General features: G+C 48.9%; 1 protein-coding gene across 8 annotated transcripts in view; it reads left to right on the forward strand.

Annotated features, from left to right (window-relative positions):
- Nucleotides 1-23,099, forward strand: part of TEP1 (telomerase associated protein 1) — a 56,148-nt gene that overhangs the window by 31,800 nt on the left and 1,249 nt on the right. For 4 of the 8 annotated variants that reach the window (XM_053596171.1, XM_053596175.1, XM_053596173.1 and 1 more), the window contains exons 15-51: nt 96-173; nt 1,434-1,564; nt 1,850-1,909; nt 3,441-3,599; nt 4,604-4,780; nt 4,941-5,061; nt 5,613-5,737; nt 5,998-6,111; nt 6,206-6,323; nt 6,747-6,941; nt 7,057-7,232; nt 7,330-7,486; nt 7,605-7,784; nt 8,230-8,322; nt 8,544-8,676; nt 8,823-8,973; nt 9,201-9,334; nt 9,528-9,616; nt 9,880-9,994; nt 10,392-10,623; nt 10,811-10,934; nt 11,762-11,886; nt 12,003-12,102; nt 13,000-13,155; nt 13,294-13,506; nt 13,737-13,890; nt 13,998-14,210; nt 14,851-15,011; nt 15,243-15,356; nt 16,850-16,957; nt 17,385-17,517; nt 17,883-17,959; nt 18,064-18,196; nt 18,581-18,759; nt 18,920-19,044; nt 20,356-20,499; nt 20,648-20,747. In XM_053596171.1, coding sequence (XP_053452146.1) covers nt 96-173; nt 1,434-1,564; nt 1,850-1,909; nt 3,441-3,599; nt 4,604-4,780; nt 4,941-5,061; nt 5,613-5,737; nt 5,998-6,111; nt 6,206-6,323; nt 6,747-6,941; nt 7,057-7,232; nt 7,330-7,486; nt 7,605-7,784; nt 8,230-8,322; nt 8,544-8,676; nt 8,823-8,973; nt 9,201-9,334; nt 9,528-9,616; nt 9,880-9,994; nt 10,392-10,623; nt 10,811-10,934; nt 11,762-11,886; nt 12,003-12,102; nt 13,000-13,155; nt 13,294-13,506; nt 13,737-13,890; nt 13,998-14,210; nt 14,851-15,011; nt 15,243-15,356; nt 16,850-16,957; nt 17,385-17,517; nt 17,883-17,959; nt 18,064-18,196; nt 18,581-18,759; nt 18,920-19,044; nt 20,356-20,499; nt 20,648-20,747 — 5,097 coding nt within the window. Of the gene's footprint in view, nt 1-95; nt 174-1,433; nt 1,565-1,849; nt 1,910-3,440; nt 3,600-4,603; nt 4,781-4,940; nt 5,062-5,612; nt 5,738-5,997; nt 6,112-6,205; nt 6,324-6,746; nt 6,942-7,056; nt 7,233-7,329; nt 7,487-7,604; nt 7,785-8,229; nt 8,323-8,543; nt 8,677-8,822; nt 8,974-9,200; nt 9,335-9,527; nt 9,617-9,879; nt 9,995-10,391; nt 10,624-10,810; nt 10,935-11,761; nt 11,887-12,002; nt 12,103-12,999; nt 13,156-13,293; nt 13,507-13,736; nt 13,891-13,997; nt 14,211-14,850; nt 15,012-15,242; nt 15,357-16,849; nt 16,958-17,384; nt 17,518-17,882; nt 17,960-18,063; nt 18,197-18,580; nt 18,760-18,919; nt 19,045-20,355; nt 20,500-20,623; nt 20,748-23,099 lie in introns of those variants that run through there. The other 4 variants (XM_053596178.1, XM_053596174.1, XM_053596176.1 and 1 more) reach the window with 4 other exon arrangements.

Here is a 23,099-nt window from a genome sequence, read left to right on the forward strand (position 1 = left end):
ATATACATACTTTTAAAGATTTCCCATGTATACTCTGATGTTTGTTGCTTATTGATCTCTCGTGCAACCGGGTAATATGAGTATTTTTCCTTCAGGAGTTGGTTGAAGAGGATGAGTGGCCCCTGTACACTTTTGGAAAATACCTGTTGTCTCTGGCTGTCCAAAGGGTTCCTGTGAGTATTGCCCAGTCCCTGAGAAACTCTCTCCCTCCCCACATTTTTCTCTATAACTAATATATCTCATTTCTTGACCCCTCGAAGCTGACCTTTTAAATTATATACAATATTCAGATCAGCTCCTTACCGGCTGCCAGCGCCTCTCCCCCCAGCCTCCTAGAGGTATGCTGGTAAATGTTTAAAAACTGACTGTCTGGAAAAATAAGTTTTGGTTAATAGCATTTGTGCTTATTTCTGTGGCGTAAACAGTCTTACTGTGGCTGATTTCAGGCTATCAACGTGGTAGATGTAAATGAGCTCAAGAGTAGATAACAGTAAAATGTAATAAAATAGTTAGGAAGTGGCTCGGCACCTGCAGCTCAAGTGGTTAGCATGCCAGCCACATACACCAGAGTTGGCGGGTTCGAATCCAGACCGGGCCCGCCAAACAACATTGACAACTACAACCAAAAAATAGCTGGGTGTTGTGGCGAGCTCCTGTAGTCCCAGCTACTCTGGAGGCTGAGGCAAGAGAATCACTTAAGCCCAAGAGTCGAAGGTTCCTGTGAGCTGTGACACCATAGCACTCTACCCAGGGCGACAGCTTGAGACTGTCTCAAAAAAAAAAAAAAAAAAATAGGAAGTGATGAGTTATAAGTATTTATTTATTACCTTTGTTTTACATATAGCTTATTTAATTTTAATAACAGCCATGTTTAACAACTGCTCACAAAATTCCTAAGAACTTAACAGTCAGTTCTTAGCCTGAGTGAACCAACTACAGTGAAGCACTGCCCCTCCCCCAGTCCCAATTTTGATGTGCACCCCCCAGCCTCCATCAGGGTGTAGTGGCTGCCCTCATTCTAAGTGCTGTCAGGAGAGACAGTTTCCCAGTCCTCTCAGAGTTCTCCTAGTCTTCAAGATCTCATCTCTCTCTCTCTTTTTTTTTTAGAGACAGAGTGTCACTTTAATCCCCTCAGTAGAGTGCCGTAGTGTCACAGCTCACAGCAACCTCCAACTCTTGGGCTTAGGCGATTCTCTTGCCTCATCCTCCCGAGTAGCTGGGGCTACAGGTGCCTGCCATGACGCCCAGCTATTTTTTGTTGCAGTTTGGCCGGGGCTGGGTTTGAACCCGCCACCCTCGGTATATGGGGCCAGTGCCCTAACCACTGAGCCACAAGCACTGCCTCAAGATCTCATCTCTTGATGTCCTGAGCTCTTTAGCACCTTTCATGTCCTTTTGTTTTTAGTTTCTGCACCTCCTCTTTCATCCTACAGGTGGACAGGGTCATCCTTTTTGGTGAAACAATGAATGAGAAAATGATAAATGTGGCCAAAGAACTTTTCTGGCAGCACGTTAATTCCAAATGCCTCTTTGTTGGTGTCCTCTTAAAGAGAGAAAGATACATGTAAGGATGCTTACACTCCCTGCCCAGTGCCTGAAGTTATAATCCATATTTCCTCTCTACCCCTAGCAAAGTGTGGGACATTACGGCTCACCAGGTGCTTCCCCAACTCCGATTTCTTGTGTCTGTTGCACTTCAGATGCTAGAACCTTCTCTGAGGTCTCTAGCCAGGCATACAACCCTATTAAAGGTGCAGAAGTGGATTTGTCCATTTTAGGGTTTAGCAGGCAGTGACTCTGTTCCAGGCATTGTTTCTGAGGGTTAGTGACTGCTTCTTCCCTTTGCTAGATCGCCAGATTCAAATCCCAATGACGTGACACTCTCAGGCTGTACTGATGGGATACTGAAGTGAGTACAGGATGGACACTGAAGGGGTTGGGGACTTTGTTAAAATATCTTTGGAATATCTGGTCTCTATTCGTTTTTTTTTTTTTTTTTTCTTATTTATTGTTGGGGATTCATTGATTCTTTTTTTTTTTTTTTTTTAAGCAAAATAGTTTATTCCTCTTTTACACCTGTCCAGGCATAGCAGCAGCACAATGCCAAAGGGACTCAGGCACTTTCTGTATTATCACACAATCATCCTCACGTACTTTAGAGCTCAAGATGGCTGCTTCAATTTCAACCATCTTTTTATCCAGCCAAGTTTGTGTTCTATCCTGTAACAAAGAGGAAAAGGGACATGGGAGATTGCACTGTTTTTTTTTTTAGACAGAGCCTCAAGCTGTCACCCTGGATAGAGTGCCATAGCATCACAGCTCACAGCAACCTCCAACTCCTGGGCTCAAGCGAGTCTCCTGTCTCCGCCTCCCAAGTAGCTGGGACTACAGGCGCCCGCCCCAACGCCTGGCTATTTTTTGGTTGCAGCTGTCATTGTTGTTTGGCGGGCCCGGGCTGGATTCAAACCCACTAGCTCAGGTGTGTGTGGCTGGCGCCTTAGCCGCTTGAGCCATAGGCACCAAGCCTGCACTGTTTGTTTTTAAGGGAACAACTCAAGAGTTGCTCACATCATGTGGCTTCTTTTTCATTTTTGATCCAGAGAAAATCACATATGATTTTCTATGCAAATTACAGAAGTCTTTTTATTTTATCTCTCCACCCTTAGCCTTCTCATTTACTTATTTTCTCTCCCGCCTTTTCCTTTGTCTGTCACCTTCCTAACTCCTTTTAGGAAGCCCTGTGCACATTCTTCCTTCTCCAGGGAACTTTTTTGGCTGGTAAAGAGCTGATAAATCACAGACTAGAATGGGTTTAATCTTTACACCTTAGTCTAGACCACCTGTCCATGGCCCAAGTCTTTGATCACCATGCACAGCAAGAGGGGCTAATGCTGGCTTTTTTTTTTTTTTTTTTTTTTTTGGCTGGGGCTAGGTTTGAACCCGCCACCTCCGGCATATGGGACTGGCGCCCTACTCCTTGAGCCACAGGCACCGCCCTAATGCTGGCTTTCTTCTCTTTATTTCTATGGTTCTGCAGCCTTGTTTATTTTAAGTCTGCTTATGTTCATCTTTTTTTTTTTGAGACAGAGTCTCACTTTGTCGCCCTCACTAGAGTTATGTGATGTCACAGCTCACAGCAACCTCCAGCTCTTGGGCTTAGGCGATTCTCTTGCCTCAGCCTCCTGCGTGGCTGGGACTACAGGCGCCCACCGCAACGCCTGGCTATTTCTTTGTTGCAGTTTGGCCAGGGCTGGGTTGGAACCCGCCCCCCTCAGTATATGGGGCTGGCGCCCTACTCACAGGCGCTGCCCATTTTCATCTTCTTAAGGGGTTTCGGTTAACTGGGTGACCTAACTTGGTCATATCTTTGTCCCCCCTGCCCTCTTGGATTCTGACCTTAGGTATTCTACTCTTATTTATTTTGTTGCTATTTATGTCAGGTTCATTGCAGAGCGTGGGGCCTCCCGTCTTCTGGAACATGTGAGTCAAATGGACAAAATATTCAAGATTCCACCACCTCCAGGAAAGATAGGGGTCTTGTCTCTCCGGCCACTGGAAGAAGATACTCCAAGCCCCTTGGCTCCTGTTTCCCAGCAAGGGTCAGCCTATATTTTTATGTCTTTGTGAATTAGAAGGGGCTACAGTCAAAATCTGGAGGAGCTCTGGGACTAAAACTCTGGCTTTTGAATCACTGCTTATTCTCTTCTCTAGGGTTTAATCTCTTCTTTCTAAGACAGAGGTCTCTCTAGCAAAAGAAGTTCTCAGATTGTGAACAAGCTCCTTTCTTTAGTGGGGAAAGGAAGTTAAAATGCAGGGAGGATAGCAAATACCTCAGCCATATAGCCAGGACTTATGAAGGTGGCTTAGGAGCACAGGTTCTGGCTTTTTCATCTGTCTTTGCCAAGTACCATGTTGATTCATGGACTAGTTGCTTAATTTCTTAAAGCTGTAATTTCTTTTTTTTTTTTTTTTTTTTGAGACAGAGTCTTAAGCTGTCACCCTGGGTAGAGTGCAGTGGCGTCACAGCTCACAGCAACCTCCAACTCTTGGGCTTAAGCGATTCTCTTGCCTCAGCCTCCCAAGTAGCTGGGACTACAGGTGCTCACCACAATGCCCAGCTATTTTTTTTTTTTTTTTTTTTTTGGTTGTAGTTGTCATTGTTGTTTGGAAGACCTGGGCTGGATTCGAACCTGCCAGCTCCTGTCTATGTGGCTAGTGCCCTAGCTGCTTAAGCTACAAGCACAGAGCCAAAACTGTAATTTCTTTTATTTTTATTTTTTTATTTTATTTTTTTTAACTGTAATTTCTTGATCAGTAAAATGGATCAAGAATGGATAATGCTTACCTCAAGCATTGTCATGAACGATAGTAAGTTCATAATAATGATTAGCTGAAAAAGGAAGAGTGCATGAGAAATGGTAAGTGGGGTTTAAATTCTAGGGCACTGTGGTTGAGACTATGACCGGATTATTGTCTGGAGGCCTATACAGCACCTGTGGGCCGTCTGTCATACCTGGCTCATTGTCAGTGTCGAAGGGTGATCATAGCAGTGACTGTGGATTGGATGGGAGAGCTGATCCCTAGCCTTCTACTTAAACTCCAGATGGCGCAGTATCCGGCTTTTTATTTCATCCACATTCCGAGATATGCACGGGGAGCGCGACCTGCTGCTGAGGTCCGTGCTGCCGGCACTGCAGGCCCGAGCGGCTCCCCACCGCATCAGTGTTCATGGCATCGACCTGCGCTGGGGCGTCACTGAGGAGGAGACCCGGAGGAACAGGTATGGGGGCCACAGAGAAGAGGGGCTGGGTCAGGGACCAGGCGCTTGAGTGCTGACAGTGAGGTGGGCAGGGTTGGGGCTGCAAGAGTGAATGAGGGTGAGAGCACTCTTAAAACATGCCCCCAGTGACTCTCCCATGTCCCTGTAACCATGCCTGCAGACAGCTGGAAGTATGCCTTGGGGAGGTGGAGAACTCACAGCTGTTTGTGGGGATCCTGGGCTCCCGTTATGGCTACGTTCCCCCCAGCTACAACCTTCCTGATCTTCCACACTTCAACTGGGTAAGGCAGATGAGGTCAGAGGACAGTGGGGGTAAGGAGAAGCCACAGTTTGTAAGGGACCTTGGGACTGTATACTAGCAGGTCCTTGAGACCTAAAGTGAAACACAGGCGGAAGATACTGTGTGGCCAAGTCTTAGGTAAGGAAATTCCTCTGAGAAATCCCTCTGAGGTTAGTAGGTAGGTCTGTTTTGGTATTGCCATAAGATGGATCTGGGTTCTGCTTTCCTTCTGTTATCTGCAGGTTGTATGGCTTTGTGGGAAGCAGCTTAATCTAACTTATCCTCAATTTGCCCATATATATTAAAGAGAAGCAATGACATCTATATCACAGTGTTATTATGAGAATTAAAAATCTGTAAAAGAGTGCTTAATACATGTCAAGTATTCTATAAATGTTGGCTATTAGTATATTTTATTGTTTGTGTCTGGAGGGAGCGAAGGAGGGAGGAACACAGCTAAGATGAAGGAGCACTGGGGTCCCTCCAGCAGGTCTGGAGGGAGAGGTCAGTGTGACCTAGGACTGAGCCTTATAGTGTTTGCCCTCACTGCAGGCCCAGCAGTACCCTTCAGGGCGCTCTGTGACGGAGATGGAGGTGATGCAGTTCCTGAATCGGGACCAACGCCTGCAGCCCTCTGCCCCAGCTCTGATCTACTTCCGGGATTCCAGCTTCCTCAGGTACTTTCTGTGGCCTCCAGAGTCAGGTCACCCTCCCCCTCAAAATCCAGGTAGACCCATTCTTTTTTCCCCAACGTTCAGAGTATATGAGGAGAACACTGTAAGAAAAAGGAGTCAGAGAGCGTGCCTTTGCAGCCTCAATTCAGCCTTGGAGCTGAAGTCAGGAGATCACTACTCTGTGTGCCCATGAACAATGTCCAGTTAGCGGAGGGAGGCTGAGGTCTGAGTTTAGCCCCACTTTTGGGTTCTTTGGTGGTCAGCTCTGTGCCAGATGCCTGGAAATCTGACTTTGTTTCTGAGTCTGAAGAGGCTGCACATCGGATCTCAGAACTGAAGAGCTACCTGAGCAGACAGAAAGAGATTACCTGCTGCAGGTGCGCTGGGGGACATAGAGGGTATTTGTCCGGAGAGATGTACTGGGGGGAGCCAGGCCTGCTCTGACTCTGCTTATGCTTGCTCTGCCCACAGATACCCCTGTGAGTGGGGTGGTGTAGCAGCTGGCCGACCCTATGTTGGGGGTCTGGAGGAGTTCGGGCAGCTTGTTCTTCAGGATGTGTGGAATATGATCCAGAAGTTTTACCTACAGGTCAGCAGGAGTGCGAATGGCCAGAGAAGGGGTGGTCTGGGTAGTCCTGGGGAGGAAATAACTTGGTGGGGGCTCTGAGAGTTTTAGGCCTAGGAGTTTCTGAGAAACATGGTAATATGAAAAGTCACTGTCCCAGGCGGCGCCTGTGGCTCAGTCCGTAAGGCACCGGCCCCATATACCGAGGGTGGCAGGTTCAAACCCGGCCCCAGCCGAACTGCAACAAAAAAAATAGCCGGGCATGGGTGGCAGGCGCCTGTAGTCCCAGCTACTCGGGAGGCTGAGGCAAGAGAATCGCTTAAGCCCAGGAGTTGGAGGTTGCTGTGAGCTGTGTGATGCCATGGCACTCTACCGAGGGCCATAAAGTGAAACTCTGTCTCTACAAAAAAAAAAAAAAAGAAAAGTCACTGTCCCATGTGCCCTTAGCCTGGGGCCCAGCTGGAGCAGCCAGTGTCCCTCCCAGATGATGACTTGGTCCAGGCCACCTTCCAGCAACTACAGAAGCCAGTGACTTCTGCCCGACCACGCCTTCTTCAGGACACAGTACAGCAGCTGGTGTTGCCCTGCGGGAGGCTGAGCCTCGTGACTGGGCAGTCAGGACAGGGCAAGACAGCTTTCCTGGTACCGAGTCACAGGGGTCTGGGCAAGAGGGTTGGGGGAGGAAGGATCATGTGGGCTAAGGAGGTAGGGCACACGGACCTCATGCATGTATAACATGTGACCATGTCCTCTGCAGGCGTCCCTTGTGTCAGCACTGCAGGTTCCTGATGGGGCCAAGGTGGCACCCTTAGTCTTCTTCCACTTTTCAGGGGCCCGCCCTGACCAGGGTCTTGCCCTCACCCTGCTCAGACGCCTCTGTACCTATCTGCATAGCCAGCTGAAAGAGCCAAGTACCCTCCCCAGCACCTACAGGTGTGTACCCGCTTGTGGCCTGGCCTTGCTGGTGCCCCATGGTACTGCCCCCCTTGGTGTTTCTCTCTCACTGACTCTGTCCTCCCTCCACATGCAGAGGCCTAGTATGGGAGCTGCAGCAGCAGTTGCTGCCCAGGTCTGCTCAGTGCCTGCAACCTGCCCAGACTCTGGTCCTGATCATCGATGGGGCCGACAGGTTGGTGGACAAGAACGGGCAGCTGATCTCAGACTGGATCCCAAAGAACATTCCCCGGGTAAGTGAGAGAAGGAGGTGAGTGTGGAAGGCAGGCTGAGAAGGTAGAGAGGACAGGGGCCTCTTTAATGGTTTTCTTTCTACCTTCCTGCCCCTTTGCCCAAATTTTACTTTCACAGTGGGTACACCTGGTGCTGAGCATGTCTAGTGACGCAGGCCTGGGAGAGACACTTGAGCAAAGCCAGGGTGCCCATGTGGTGGCCCTGGGGCCTCTGGAACCATCTGCCCGGGCCCAGCTGGTGAGAGAGGAGCTGGCTCTGTATGGGAAGCGGCTGGAGGAGTCACCTTTTAACAACCAGGTTGGATGTAGGCCGGGGCTGGTGGGTGAGTGCGTTGAGTTTGGGGGGTGGAGGGGGTGCTGAGGCTGCTGGCTACCTTGCACAGACCTGCTCTCACCTTTTCTTAGAAATTATGTGCCAGGGAAGTTGTTAATAACTGTGATTCCTGATAATATTACTCAGCCCCTGGGTGTATGGCCCCTCAGGGCCTGTTGGGGTGAGCAGATGAGTAAAGTGGTGGTTTTCAATGGTGTAGACTTGGCTACAGGTTTTCCTGGCAGGGGCTGCCTGGGCAGAACGGTATGGGCAAGGGAGGATTGTGTCCTGAGGTGCTACCCATGGGCCTGTCCCCTGCTGGGAACTCTTGGGCCAGGGTGAGCTGCCTTGCAGTGGGTCTGGTGCTGGGGCAGGGGCCAGCTGTGGGCAGGCTCCCTGGTGCCCACAATGATTCTCTGGGTTTCATCAGATGCAGCTGCTGCTGGTGAAGCGGGGCTCAGGCCTGCCGCTCTACCTGCGCCTGGTCATCGATCACCTGAGGCTCTTCACTGTGTATGAACAGGTCCTAATCCCACTGCCCATTCATTCAGCTTCTTTGTCTCCTTCTCATCCCTGTCCTCACCATCTTGTGCTCAGCTCTTCCTCTGCCCCAACCTTACTTCTCTCCCACTGCTGCTCTTTACTTTTTCATCCCATCCCACTGTGCCCTCTGCTGCCCCTTCCTACCCTGCAACCAAAGCTGCTTTTCTCGCTGCCGACTGAAGCACTGTCCTGCCACCCTAGGTGTCTGAGAGACTCCGGACCCTGCCTGCCAATGTGCCCCTGCTGCTGCAGCACATCCTGAGCACCCTGGAGCAAGAGCATGGGCCTGACATCCTTCCCCAGTCTTTGGCTACCCTTGAGGCCACACGTAGTGGTCAGTGGTTAGAGCGGGTTGGGAGACTGAGGGCCTAGGGGTCAGATGATTGGTTCCATTGAAGTCTCAGCAAACTGTGCAGAGAGGGACAGGTATTATGGAGATGGGTGTGGTTAGGTGAGGCCTGAGAGCATTTGGGTTTTCAGGTCTGACTGTGGACCAGCTGCATGCAGTGCTGAGTGCATGGCGGGTACTACCCAAGGGGACCAAGGTCTGGGAAGAAGCAGTGGCTGCTGGTAACAGTGGAGACCCCTACCCCATGGGCCCATTTGCCTACCTCATCCAGAGTCTGCGCAGGTACAGATGCCCCTAGCTGAGCTCCTACCAACCTCAGTGTGCCTTCGTATCTTTGATCCAGGGCCCCACATGTCGCCCCAACACCTGTCTCCACAGCCTGTGTGGGCTGCTGCTCCAGTTACCACTATTTGAGGTGTGAATGGGAGCCCACTTCTGTGCCAGGATGCTTGCTGACAGACTCCCTTCCTCTTTTCCCTCTCTCTTCTTCCTCCCTCATGCGAGAGCAGTTTGCTAGGGGAAGGCCCTCTGGAACGGCCTGGTGCCCGGCTCTGCCTCCCTGATGGGCCCCTGAGAACAGCAGCTAAACGTCGTTATGGGAAGAGGCCAGGACTGGAGGACACAGCACACATTCTTATCGCAGGTGACTGCAGTCTATGTTAACCTAGGCACTGAGTGAAGGGCCTGGACCTAGAAGTCAGACCACCAACTGGGGCTCCCCGTGTGCTGGCTGCCTCACCTGCCACCCCAGTGTGTGATGTCTCTTCCCATGGCTTCTGTGATAGGCTCTTGGGGATGCTGCTGGTCTGAGCCCTTCCCAATGTCTATTCTTACAGCTCAGCTCTGGAAGACATGTGACCCTGATGCCTCAGGCACCTTCCGAAATTGTCCTCCTGAGGCTCTGGGAGACCTGCCTTACCACCTGGTTTGTCCCTGGACCCCACAGACACCTTTTCCCAAGCAATTGCTTTGGCTATTCTGAGACACTTATCCCCTTTACCACTTTCTCTGCCACCACTGCCATTACCCTGCTCCCAAACTCCCTCTCTTCTTTCCGTTTTCCTGCCCACTTTGAGGTCCTTTGTCCCCTGAGTCAAAGTCCTGGCGACATAGGCAGAATCTTAAACTAGAGTATTCCTCCTCATCAGCCTCTTCTCATTCCTAATGAACCCAATCTAACCTTCTCAGCTTCAGAGTGGGAACTGTGGCCTTCTTTCGAAGTTCCTTACCAATCTCCACGTGTTGACGGCACACCTGGAGTTGGGTCTGATCTCCCAGCTCTTGGAGGCTCATGCCCTCTATGGTGAGATGAGTGACTGGGTGGTTTCCAAAGTGTGCTCATGGGGGAGGTGTAATGGGAAAAAGCAGTCAAATTCCCATTTCACGTTGAATATGTCAAGAGGGTGTGCAAGTGATTCTCAGGAGAAATTTTGCCTAGATCTCTTCAACCGGAGATTCTCAAACTTTACTCAGTAAGCATAAAATTATCTGGGCAGTTTTTTCAAATGGAATGCCCAGATTCTCTTCCCTAGGTCTAGAGTGGGACCCAAAGCTTTGTACATTTAACAGGCATTCCTGATATGTGGCCACAGGGCCATATTTTAAGACTTAATATTTTAGATGCACCATATGATTTTATTTGTTGCTGGGGTTAATGGGGTCCAGGCTGGCTCCCTGGTGACACTCTATCTCTCTTGTAGCTTCTTCAGTACCCAAAGAGGAACAAGAGGCTGACGTTGCTGTATTTTGTACCTTTCTGAGGCAGCAGGCTTCAATCCTCAACCAGTACCCCCTACTCCTGCTTCAGCAGGCAGCCAACCAGCCTCCTGACTCGCCACTTTGCCACCAGGCCCCCCTGCTCTCCCACCGCTGGCACATCCAGCACATGCTACGATGGCTTAATAAACCCCAGGCTATGGGGGATCAGCAAAAGTAAGACCCTTGACCCCAGACCCTAGAAAGCCCACCAGAGAGCAAGCTGCAGTCTTTTATGAAACTAGAGAATAAGGACAAACCAGAATCACCAAGGCAAGGGATATTCAGGCACAGGAATGCAGAAACAGACTCCTGTATGCTTTCTTCCCCTAATTTCCTGCCTTTCTTCTGACTCTTTCTCTAGTTCCAGCCTGTCTCTAACAGTTTCCTCATTCCCCACCGCTGTGGCCTTCTCTCCTAATGGTCAAAGAGCAGCTGTGGGCACTGCCAATGGGACAGTTTACCTGTTGGATCTAAGAACTTGGCAGGTATGACAATCCAGATAGGCCAGAATTGACCTTGAGATAACCCTTAATAGACTTCCCTAAAGTCTTATACAGTCCGAACCCACCCATTACTGCCCTGAGTAATTCAGCAACTTTACTCCCCTCACATCAGATCAAAAGACCTGGTCAAAAACATCAATCACACAGCAAATGTTTGCTGCACACCTTCCATTTAAGATACTGTGGTAAGCACTGTGAGGAATATAGGGTTTAGGACAATTGTCATTGCCCACCAGCTGGTTAGTTTTGTTGGCCGATAAGACATACAAGGTAAAAAAGCAACCAAAACATAGCCATGTGACATAGTTAGGAGCTGAAAGATTTCTGTTCTTATGAGAGGACCTAGGATGGAGAAAGGCAGACATCCTGGGTTGAAGAGCATAACCAAAGATGTGGTGGGGAGTTTTCCCTGTAAATTGCTGGGGAAGTGTTGCAGCAGAGGGTGCTGATGGAGGGTAGCAGTAGATGAGGCTGGAGAGGTGAGGCCTAGAGCCACTACCTCTCTCCCTCACCTTCCCACCCATATCTTCCCCTACCCCATATATGTGCACACATATAATCTCATTTTCTCAGACCCATAGAAATCTTTGGTTACTTGGGGAATAGGTACGGGTTTGGAGTGAGGTAGAAGATTTGGCCCTACTTGAATCAGGAGGCCCTACTCGAACCTGTGCTGAGGCTGAGTATGCAGAGAGCCGAAGGTTTAAGCCCTTCTTGCCTTGGCTTCCTTTTTGGCTGGAGCCAGGGATGGCAGAACATGGAGGGTCAAAGGAGACGCCCGAGCTGTGCTTCCACATGTGCTTTTACAGGAGGAGAAATCTGTGGTGAGTGGCTGTGATGGAATCTCCACTTGTTCATTCCTCTCAGACAACGCGCTCTTTCTTACTGCCTTTGATGGGCTCCTAGAGCTCTGGGACCTGCAGCATGGTTGCCGGTAAGGGGTCTTTCCTCCACAGGTTGGAGTGAGGGCCTTCCCCATTTCGTAGAAGCCCTGAGAGAAAAGGAATGAGGAGGGAGCCCCCCAGGTCTAATGTTGTCTTCCTGGGGTAGGGTGCTCCAGACCAAGGCTCACCAATACCAAATCACTGGCTGCTGCCTGAGCCCAGACCGCCGGCTGCTGGCTACTGTGTGCCTGGGAGGATGCCTAAAGGTAAGACTATCAAATGGATTTGTTGTTGCTGGGCACAGTGGATCACATCTGTAATCCTAGCACTCTGGGAGGCCAAGGCAGGTAGATTGCTTGAGCTCAGGAGTTTGAGACCAGCCTAAGCAAGAGTGAGACCTCATCTCTACTAAAAATAGAAAAACTAGCCAGGTGTTGTGGTGGGCACTTGTAGTCCCAGCTATTCTAGGGCTGAAGCAAGAGGATGACTTGAGCCCAAGAGTTTGAGGTTGGCTTGGCACCTGTGGCTCAAGTGGCTAAGGTGCCAGCCACATATACCTGAGCTGGTGGGTTCGAATCCAGCCTGGGCCCGCCAAACAACAATGACAGCTGCAACCAAAAAATAGCCGGGCGTTGTGGCAGGCACCTGTAGTCCCAGCTACTTGGGAGTCTGAGGCAGAAGAATCACTTGAGCCCAGGAGTTGGAGGTTGCTGTGAGCTGTGAAGCCATGGCACTCTACCTAGGGTGACAGCTTGAGGCTCTATCTCAAAAAAAAAAAAAAAAAGAGTTTGAGGTTGCTGTGAGGTTAACTCCATGGCATTTTACCCAGGGCAACAAAGTGAGACTCTGTCACAAAAAAAAAAAAAAAAAAAAGGACTTGTTCTGTAAAATTTGGATTCAGTCAAAAAGCCGCACTCAAAGATCCAGAAGGCCACGTGTGGTCCCAAGGCCACAAATTACCCAGCCCTGGAGGTGACTGCATTGGTAAAAGTGGCCCTAAACTGTGAGTCAGCCCTCTGAGGTGTTCTCTCAGATGGCAGAGGGTACTAACTGCTGACCACGAGGGGCCTTCCCTGCTGAGGGCAGGGCAGAGGACAGAGAGGACTCTGGAGGAGTTCAGCCTTCTGTGTTCAGCACCTCAATTCCTTCTTTCTCTCCTCCAGCTGTGGGACACAGTCCGTGGGCAGCTGGCCTTCCAGCATACCAGTCCCAAGTCCCTGAACTGTGTTGCCTTCCATCCAGAAGGACAGGTAGTAGCTACAGGCAGCTGGGCTGGCAGCTCCAGCTTTTTCCAAGTGGATGGGCTCAAAGTCACTAAGGTAAGAAGTGTTTGTGTTCCTCTGGGGGAGGAAGCACAGGAGGACTGGAGCGGAGGGCGGGGACATCAGCATTCTGGCTAACTTTGGGCTTATGCTGAGAGCGGGCTCTGACATCTCCAATTCTACCTTCCTGTGTAGGAGCTTGGGGCCACAGGACCCTCTGTCCGAACCTTGGCCTTCAGCGTGGCTGGGCGGGTTGTGGCCGTAGGCCGGCTGGATGGGACGGTGGAGCTTTGGGCCTGGGAAGAAGGGGCACGACTGGCTGCCTTCCCTGCCCATCAGGGCTTTGTTGCTGCTGCACTTTTCCTGAGTAAGGGGTGCCAGTTACTGACAGCTGGAGAGGATGGCAAGGTCAGCTTCCCAAAGGCTGGTGGTGGGGTAGAAGAGGGAATAGCAAAGGCAGGGAGTATTCAGGTGAGGGTGGGGGCCTCGTTGAGAAGACTGGGCAAGAGCTCACATGGCAGAACTCATGAGAAGAATCTCCAGCAGGAGTTCTTTAATCGGGGTAGCTGTAGTTCTGGGGTTAGGGGAGGTCCAGGGGACGGAGATGAGGGATCTTTAAGCCCTTTTCTTACCCCCAGATTCAGGTGTTGTCAGGGTCTCTGGGTCGGCCCCGTGGGTACCTGGGCTCCCTTTCTCTCTCTCCTGCCTTGTCCGTGGCTCTCAGCCCAGATGGTGATCAGGTGGCCGTTGGGTACCGAGCAGATGGCATTAGGATCTACAAAATTTCTTCAGGTACCCAAGGGGAATGGATGGGTTTTTGAGCCTTTGGATGGAAGCTACCCTCTACCTCCCAGCTCTTTTCCTAGTATCTTACTGCCTTGTTCTCTCTCATCCTCTAGGTCCCCAGGAGGTTCAGTGCCAAGCACTGGATGTTGCAGTGTCTGCTCTGGCCTGGCTAAGCCCCAGGGTGTTGGTGAGTGGCGCAGAAGATGGGTCCCTGCAGGGATGGGCACTCAAGGAACGCTCCCTTCAGTCCCTCTGGCTCCTGTCCAGATACCAGAAGCCCGTGCTGGGACTGGCCACCTCCCAGGAGCTCTTGGCTTCTGCCTCAGGTACTGTGGGACAGTTGGCAGGGTGACTGAATTATTGTTCCCTTTCAACATACTAATACCTTTCTTCATTTTATGTGTATATGTATTATACACACACATATGCACACACACGTGTGAGATTTTGTTTTATATGATAATCAGTCTAAAGGGTTGCTTCTCGTTCCCTAACCCTCATCCTAAACTCCCAGTAACCTTTGAGTTTCTGCCCAGTGGGGGATTTGCTGTGTAAGAGATGGGTTTCCCTTGGAAGGAGAGAGAGATGTCGAGGTGAAAGTGCAGAATGGCCTTGGCCCTCCCTAGGTAGGAGGCTTGGTCCTTGCAGAAAATGAGGTAGAGGTGACACTGGGCACTTGAGAAGATGAGGGCGGGCGGTCTGGAGAGGCCACCATGGAAAGTGTGCTAGACAGATAGATACTGCTGTGGGGACAGAGCTGGGAGTGCTGGGTGCTCCTGTCCTGTGTACTCGTGCAATGAGTGACCGTCGTCCACGGACTCTCCATAGCCTGTAACTCTTCGCACCCCTCCTTTGGTGCTGTGCCCTCAGATGTCACCCTTAGCCCCCATGATTGCCTTTGTCCTTGGCCTTCCGGGCCTGTTGGCTTCCTCTGTGAGGAAGCCTTCCTCTCTCTTTCCAATGCAGAGGACTTCACTGTGCGCCTGTGGCCGAGGCAGTTGTTGATGCAGTCGCATAAGGCAGAAGACTTTCCCTATGGCACTGAGCTCCGGGGACATGACGGCCCTGTGAGCTGCTGTAGCTTTAGCCCTGATGGAAACAGCCTGGCCACTGGGGGCAGGGATCAGGTGAGCTGCAGAAGGGGTAGCCCCTGAGCCCCATAGCCCCTCTGGTTTCTAGACCCCTTACTGGCCAATTCCCCATTGCTTCCTCTTGCATTCTGGCATATCTCCTGTGGATCTGTCTGCTGGCATTTCCTTGCACTCCCTCTTTCCTCCAAACTTCTTGTCTGAAATGGCGCTGGTGTTCCCATCTTCCTTCTGTGGTCCTGAGTGCTCCCTCTCCTTTGGCCCCTCTAGAATCTCCTCTGCTGGGATGTGAGGACACCCAAAACCCCTGTTATGATTTGCTCCTTTCCTTCCTGTCACCGTGACTGGGTCACTGGCTGTGCCTGGACCAAAGACAACCTACTGGTGAGTGAAGGGGTAGGGGTGACACAGAGCCTAGCAGCATTCCTTGGCCTTGACAACGTTCCCCGTCTCATCCTTTTTCTGGTACCCATTAATAATAGTAATCACTGATATTTATTGAGCACTGACTATGTGCCAGGCATTGAACTATGCTCTTTTATTTTTATTTATTTATTTTTTATTTTACTTTTTTTGTTGTTGTTGCAGTTTGGCCAGGGCCGAGTTTGAACATGCCATCCTCGATATATGGGGCTGGTGCCCTATGAACTATGCTCTTTGCATAAATTGCCTTAATCTTTACAGCACCCTGTAAAGTAGATATTACTTTCATCTCTGTTTAACAGACAAGGAAATTGAGCTCAGATAGAATAAAAAATGTTTCTAACGTCATGTCAGTGATAAAGCTGAGCTAGTGAACTTTCTTATAAGAAAAGTCCACACTGTTAACAAGAACACAGTCCTGTCCCTCTAGGGCTTAAGATGCCCTGGCCTTGCAGGTAAAAGGTATTGCTGTGATTTCTTTGGCCCTAAGGCACAAATTGAGTCTTAATTCTGTGCTCAGGAGGAGGGAAGCCTAGTTTCCCACAGCAGAGTCCCCAAATTCTCAAAAGAGAGGAGAAAGAATAGATTTGAATAGAATCTTATCAGCTGGACAGGTTGGGTTAGAGTTCCTGGTTGAATAGATTTGTCATAATCTGTCCTACCCCTGCCTCTTAGGCAGCCAGATCTTTCTTTGGCAATACAGATTTTTTACCTGTATGTGGATTTCTCAATTGACATTATGTTAATAATGTGGACAACAGCTACTGTTACTATTATACACTCACTGTGTGCCAGGAAGCATTAGTTATACTTAGCCTCACAAAAGCAGTATCAGATCATATTCTTTTTGAGATAGTATCTCACTCTGTGCCCTTGGTAGAGTGTCATGGCATCATGCTCACAGCAAACTCAAACTCATGGGCTCAAGAGATCCTCTTGCTTTAGCCTCCTTGTATCTGGGGCTACAGGTGCCCATCATAATGCCTGGCTATTTTTTAGAGACAGGGTCTCGCTCTTGCTCAGACTGGTCTCAAACTCCTGAGCTCAAGTAATCCACCTGCCTCGGCCTCCTGGAGTACTGGGATTATAGCTGTGAGCTACTATACCCGGCCTCAGTTTATCTTCATTAAATAGTTGACAGACCTAAGGTTCAGAGAGAGATACTTGCTCCAAATGACAAAGTAATGAGTGGTGGCCCTAGGATTTGAACCCAGGAGAGCCCATGCTCTTTTCTTTCTTTTTTTTTTTTTTTTTGCAGTTTTTGACTGGGGCTGGATTTGAACCCACCAACTCCCATATATGGGGCTGGTGCCCTATTCCTTGAGCCACAGGCGCTGCCCCGAGAGCCCATGCTCTTAATCACAAGGCTTACTGCCCTCTACCCCGTGTTGTGAACATCCAGAAATGCTGGAGGTATACTGATAATCTCACTCTTCTGACTTCTGGCTCTGCAGATCTCTTGCTCCAGTGATGGCTCTGTGGGGCTCTGGGACCCAGAGTCGGGACAGCAGCTTGGTCAGTTCCTGGGTCATCAGAGTGCCGTGAGCGCCGTGGTGGCCGTGGTAAGGAGGCAATGGAGAGCTTGCTGGGGCTCTCTGGGAGGGCTAGGGGTTCCTTTGGGAGACTGGGTGAACTGCAAAGACTAGGGTAGGGGGGAGAAGTGGAAGTCATGTGGGACAACCTTTGGGGCATAAAGGCCAAAGTCAAAAGGAGTATAAAGAATAAGATCCTTGGGATGGGATTATGGTATGGAGGCTAAGGGCTGGTGTAAGGAGAAGGAGAGGGGAACATGAAAACACAGCATCTTAGTATCATGACTCCAAGACAGGCCTGCAGTCCTAAACCACCCAAGCCCACTATTTCTGAGGTCACTTCTCTCCTTGACACCTTCTAAGCCCCTGACACCCAGCCCTCATCTCTATGGAGGTAATCCTACTTCCTGTGTCCTGGTTGGTATGACCCTGCTCTCATTCTGTACTCTGGGGGCAGGAGGAGCACGTGGTGTCTGTAGGCCGGGATGGGACCTTAAAAGTGTGGGACCATCAGGGCGTGGAGCTGACCAGCATCCCTGCTCACTCAGGACCCATCAGCCACTGTGCAGCTTCCCTGGAGCCCCGTGCAGGTAGTGAATGTCAGCCACTTTCTCTTCCCTTTTCTTTTTTTCTTTTCTGTATTTTTTTAGACAGAGTCTCAGTTTGTCACCTTCGGTAGAGTGCTGTGGCTTACTTCAAACTCTTGGGTTTAAGAGATCCTCTTGCCTCAGCCTCCCAAGTAACTGGAACTACTGGTGCTCAGCACAATGTCTGGCTATTTTTAGAGATAGGGGTCTCACTCTTTGCTCAGGCTGGTGTCGAACTCCTGAGCTCAAGCAATCTGCCCGTCTCAGCCTCCCAGAGTGCTAAGATTACAGGTGTGAGCCACAGTGCCCAGCCTTGCCTCTTCCCTTTTCATCCCCTTATTCCCACTTAAGTCTCTGTGTCTTATCAGCTGGACAGGCTGGGTCAGAGCTCCTGGTGGTGACTGCTGGACTGGATGGGACCACACGGCTGTGGCATCCACTCTTGGTGAGTTCTCTGCAAGGACTGAGGTAGGGGGAGAAGTGGAAGTCATGTGGGACAACCTTCTTCTGTGTCCACCCCCCAGGCCCATCTTTATCTCTTCTTCCTAGGTATACCAAACACATACCCTCCTGGGACACAGTGGCCCAGTCAATGCAGCCGCTGTATCAGAAGCTTCAGGCCTCCTGCTGACCGCCTCAGAGGATGGCTCTGTACGGCTCTGGCAGGTTCCTAAGGAAGCAGGTGAATGATGAGACATGGGGAGAGGGAAGTTATGAAAGAGGGTTTTATTACTGGGACAAAGAATGGGTACCAATTTCTCTCTTTTTTTTTTTTTTTTTTTTTGAGACAGAGTCTCACTATGTTACTCTTGGTAGAGTGCCGTGGCATCACATCAACCTCAAACTCTTGGGCTTAAGCGATTCTCTTGCCTCAGCCTTTCCAGTAGCTGGAACTACAAGCGCCCACCACAATGCCCGGCTATTTTTGTTGTTGTTGTTATTGCAGTTGTCATTGTTGTTTAGCTGGCCTGGGTTGGGTTTGAACCCACCACCCTTGGTGCTTGTGGCTGGCGCCATAACCACTGTGCTATAGGCGCTGAGCCTGATTTCTCTTCTTATACCCCAGCAGCAGCCCAGCTCCCAGTGAATCACTTCCTTTCCTCTTCAGATGACACACATATACCAAGGAGTTCTGCAGCCATCACTGCCCTGGCCTGGGCACCAGATGGCTCCATGGCAGTATCTGGAAATCAAACTGGGGAACTAACCTTGTGGCAAGAAGCTAAGGCTGTGGCCACAGCACAGGTGAGCCAGAACAACCTCAGAAATTTGGGCGAATTCTGCCCCCAGCTATGTATTTAATGGTGTATGCTGGGGGTTAGGAATTGCATATATACCTGAAAGGGGAGAGACGGTCAATCCTGGCTCTTTAGAAATACTAAATAGAACTTGTTGCATATACCAGGCTCCAGGCCGCATCAGTACTCTCATCTGGTACTCGGCATGCACCTTCTTTGTTCTCAGTGCTGATGAAAAAATCAGCGAGTGGCAAGTGGAACTGCAGAAGGGTCCAGCACCCAGAAATTTCAGGTGAAGCAGGGCATCTGGGTTAATGTGATAGGGGTGGTAGTCTCCTATCCCTGGCATTTTACTCAAATCACTTCACTTCTGCTTCTGAAGTAGATCAATGGGTTGCTAGTTATTGAGTGAAAATATTTTCTGCTTCTGGCTATGTCAATTTAAATGAATTCTCAAATGCCTACTTGATTCCAGGCTCTGGACCAGGCAGTGTGAATCAGATACGTGTATATATGAAAGTTATTCTTTAATTAAGAAAGCTCACAGGTTCAGCGTCTGTGGCTCAAGTGGCTAAGGTGCCAACCACATATACCTGAGCTGGAGGGTTTGAATCCAGCCCAGGCCTGCCAAACTACAATGACGGCTGCAACCAAAAAATAGCCGGGTTTTGTGGCAGGCACCTGTAGCCCCAGCTATTTGGGAGGTGGAGGCAGGAGAATTGCTTGAGCCCAGGAGTTAGAGGTTGCTGTGAGCTGTGATGTCACAGCACTCTACCCAGGGCGACGGCTTGAGGCTCTGTCTCAAAAAGAAAAAAAAAGAACGCTCACAGAGTAATGTATGTGCATTTAATTAAACCATCAACAATATTCAGAATGATTAGCGCTATAATGAAGGCATGCACACACAAACATATATATTCCTTCAAAATTGGAGAAATTGTAGGAAAGTGTTGATATTTGTGGTACAGCTTAAAGAGTGATTAGGACTTTTCTGGACTAGTAAGGGAAAGGAACGGTGTTTCTGGAAAAAGAAGAAGCACAGGCAGAGGCATGGAGATATGAGAGTGTATGGTGTATTCTTGGTATAGGCAAGACTTTGGATTCCTGGTAGGAGAGGGGATTGTATTGAAAAGATAAATTGGGCCTAGGCTGTAGAGGACAGACACAGTGCTAAGAATTTCGATGGAATAATGATCGGACTTTTAAAAAAAGAGCTCTGTTGGCAATATGGAGGATGAATAGTAGTCAAAAGTAGGGAGACCATTTTTATAGCTGTTGCTCACCTGGACAGTGGAGATGAGGGGGATGTAGACGTACACATGTGTTGCATGTTGAATCCATGGGGCTTATGGATCAATTGGAGGTAGAGGGAAGGAAAAGATAAGAACCTGAGAGATTTCTGGTTTGATCAAATAACTGGATGGTGGTAATGAGTACTAATACAATGAAAACAGAGAGGAACAGGATTTGCAGGGAAGGTGATTCATTTTGCTTTATATTCATTTTGCTTCCTCTCCTGCGGAATTTGTGGGGGACTGAGGAACCTCAGAGAGGTTGATTAAAGTAGTATCTTTCTCTGTCCATGTACTTTGTTGAGCTACAGTCTTCACCTGAATCGAATTCTGCAGGAGGACTTAGGGATACTGACCGGTCTGGGCCTGGCCCCTGATGGTCATTCTCTCATCTTGGCCAAAGCGGATTTGGAATTATTGCACATGAAGCCAGGGGATGCTCCATCCGTAATCTGGTGAGATCCAAATTGCTGTTTCTTCCTGAGCTGGAAAAAGCGGAAATGTGGGTTAGTGGTTACCCTGAGGTTGAATCTAACTTAAAAGAAAACACCTGTTCCTCTCTTTACGTCCTGGGCTCAGCCTTGTCTTATAATTATAAACCAGGAGCAGCTATGCAGAACGTCTTATGATGTTTTCTACGCACAAAGAGTACGGTGTATTTGTCATACAGCAGCTCATAGCCCCTGAAGTTCTTTCTTTCTTGGTAAGTCTTGTCTGGGTGTGTGTTAAACAAAACAAACATTTGTCTAGGACCAGTGTTTTTAAACCTCAGGGCCCATGGTGAAAGACGGGCAAGAAAAAGACAGTCAGGTCCAAACTCTTACCCTCCTTCAGCTGGAGAAGCTCTACTTTGGGACATTATATATATTGGGTTCCCAGGTGAGATTTCATTGTTAAATAAAAAAGGATTCTATTGTTTTAAAAAGCCATAGGAGGTGGCGCCCGTAGCTCATGGCACTGGCCATGTACACCGAAGCTGGCAGGTTGAAACCCACCCTGGGCCATCTAAAACGACAATTGCAACAACAACAAAAATAACTGGGCATTGTTTTCGGCGCCTGTAGTCCCAGCTACTTGGGAGGCTGAGGCAAGAGAATCGCTTAAGCCCAAGAGTTTGAGCTGTGAGCTATGATGCCACGGCACTCTACCCAGGATGACAGCTTGAGACTCTGTTTCAAAAAAATAAAAATAAAAATAAAAATATAGGCAGGACCTGTAGCTCGGGTAGGGTGCTGGCCACATATACCGAGGCTGGTGAGTTTGAACCTGACCCAGGCCTGCTAAACAACAATGACAACTGCAACAAAAAAATAGCTGAGCCTTGTGGCAGGTGCCTGTAGTTCCACCTACTTGGGAGGCTGAGGCAAGAGAATCGCTTAAGCCCAAGAGTTTGAGGTTGCTGTGAGCTGTGACGCCACAGCACTCTACCGAGGGCAACATAGTGAGACTCTATCTCAAAAAAAAAAAAAAGCCATAGGAGGGCGGCGTCTGTGGCTCAAAGGAGTAGGGCGCCAGCTCCATATGCTGGAGGTGGCAGGTTCAAGCCCAGCCCCAGCCAAAAACTGCAAAAAAAAAAAAAAAAAAAAAAAATGCCCATAGGAAACCATAAATCTAGACATTTTCTCAATTGTACTTTTTCCATGTCTTTCTTGCCTTGCCACACTGTATTAGCATCTTGAAGGCAAGGACTGTGTCTTGTCTGTCATCAATACTTAGCAATTACCTGATAGACAGTCAACATATAGTGGGAAGTGCCAAAGCTAGGTGTTCACTTCAAATATAGGTTTCTGGGAGCCCCCTATCTCTGGAAAGGTTATTAAATCCTGACCTGCTACCTACTAATATTGATTTATGACGATTCCGTTCCTAAATATGTACCCAGGAGAAATGTGTGCATATGTTCTCCAAGAGACAGGTACGAGAATGTTCACAGCAGCTTTATTCATCATATCTAAAATAACCTAAATGCTGGTGGGGATTGGTGGCTTACACTTGTAATCCTGTGGCACTTTGAGAGGCCTAGGCAAGTGGATTGCTTGAGCTCAGGAGTGCAAGACCAGCCTGAGCAAAAGCAAGACCCCATCTCTACTAAAAATAGAAAAACTAGCCAGGTGTTGTGGCAGGTGCCTGTAGTCCCAGCTACTTGGGAGGCTAAGGCAAGAGGATCTCTTGAGCCCAAGAGTTTGAGGTTGCTGTGAGCTACGATGACACCATGGCACTCTACCAGGGTGATGGAGTGAGACTCTGTCTAAAAAAACAAACAAACAAACAAACAAAAAAACACCCAAATGTCTATAAACAGGAAAGGTACAAATTATGTTATATTTATAAATGGAATGCTATGTGGCAAAAAAGAAAAAAGAAGGCAATACTGAATTCTGATGAATATAGGCATATCTTGTAGATAACATGCTCACCAAAAGGAGCCAGACACAAAGGAGTATATGTGATATGATTTCACTTACCCGAAGTTCAAGAACAAATAAAACTAATCTATAAATGACAGAAGTCAGAATGTGGTTAGCTCTGGGAGTGAGGGTCTGGTATTGACTGGGAAGGGGCAGAAGGCAGCTTCCTAGGGTGATAGAAATAGTCTGCTTCTTGATCTGGGGACGATTGTGTAGGTGTGTGCATGTGTAAAATTCATCAAGGTTTAGTTTACATTTAGGACTTGTGCACATTACTGTAACTAAGTTATAGTTTTTGTTTTGTTTTGGTTTTTGAGGAAAGTATGAAACAAGGTTTATTAAGAAAGACAGGCTTATAGAGTAAGAGCCCTATAGGCTTATAGAGGAAATTATGTTTGCCATAGACAGGGTATAGGCCTCCACAGTGATTATAAGGAAACAACTTTTTTTTAAGTCCTGCCTAGGTCAAGGTGGGTTGATTGCTTGATTTCAGGAGTTCATGACCAGCCTGAGCAAAGTGAAACCCTATCTCTACTAAAAATAGAAAAATTAACAAGGATGGTGGTGGGCACCTATAGTCTCAGCTACTCAGGACGCTGAGGTAGGAGTATTGCTTGAACCCAGGAGTTCCAGGTTGCTGTGAGGTA

Source organism: Nycticebus coucang, chromosome 6 (assembly GCF_027406575.1).
Source record: "Nycticebus coucang isolate mNycCou1 chromosome 6, mNycCou1.pri, whole genome shotgun sequence".
Taxonomy (NCBI): Eukaryota; Metazoa; Chordata; class Mammalia; order Primates; family Lorisidae; genus Nycticebus; species Nycticebus coucang.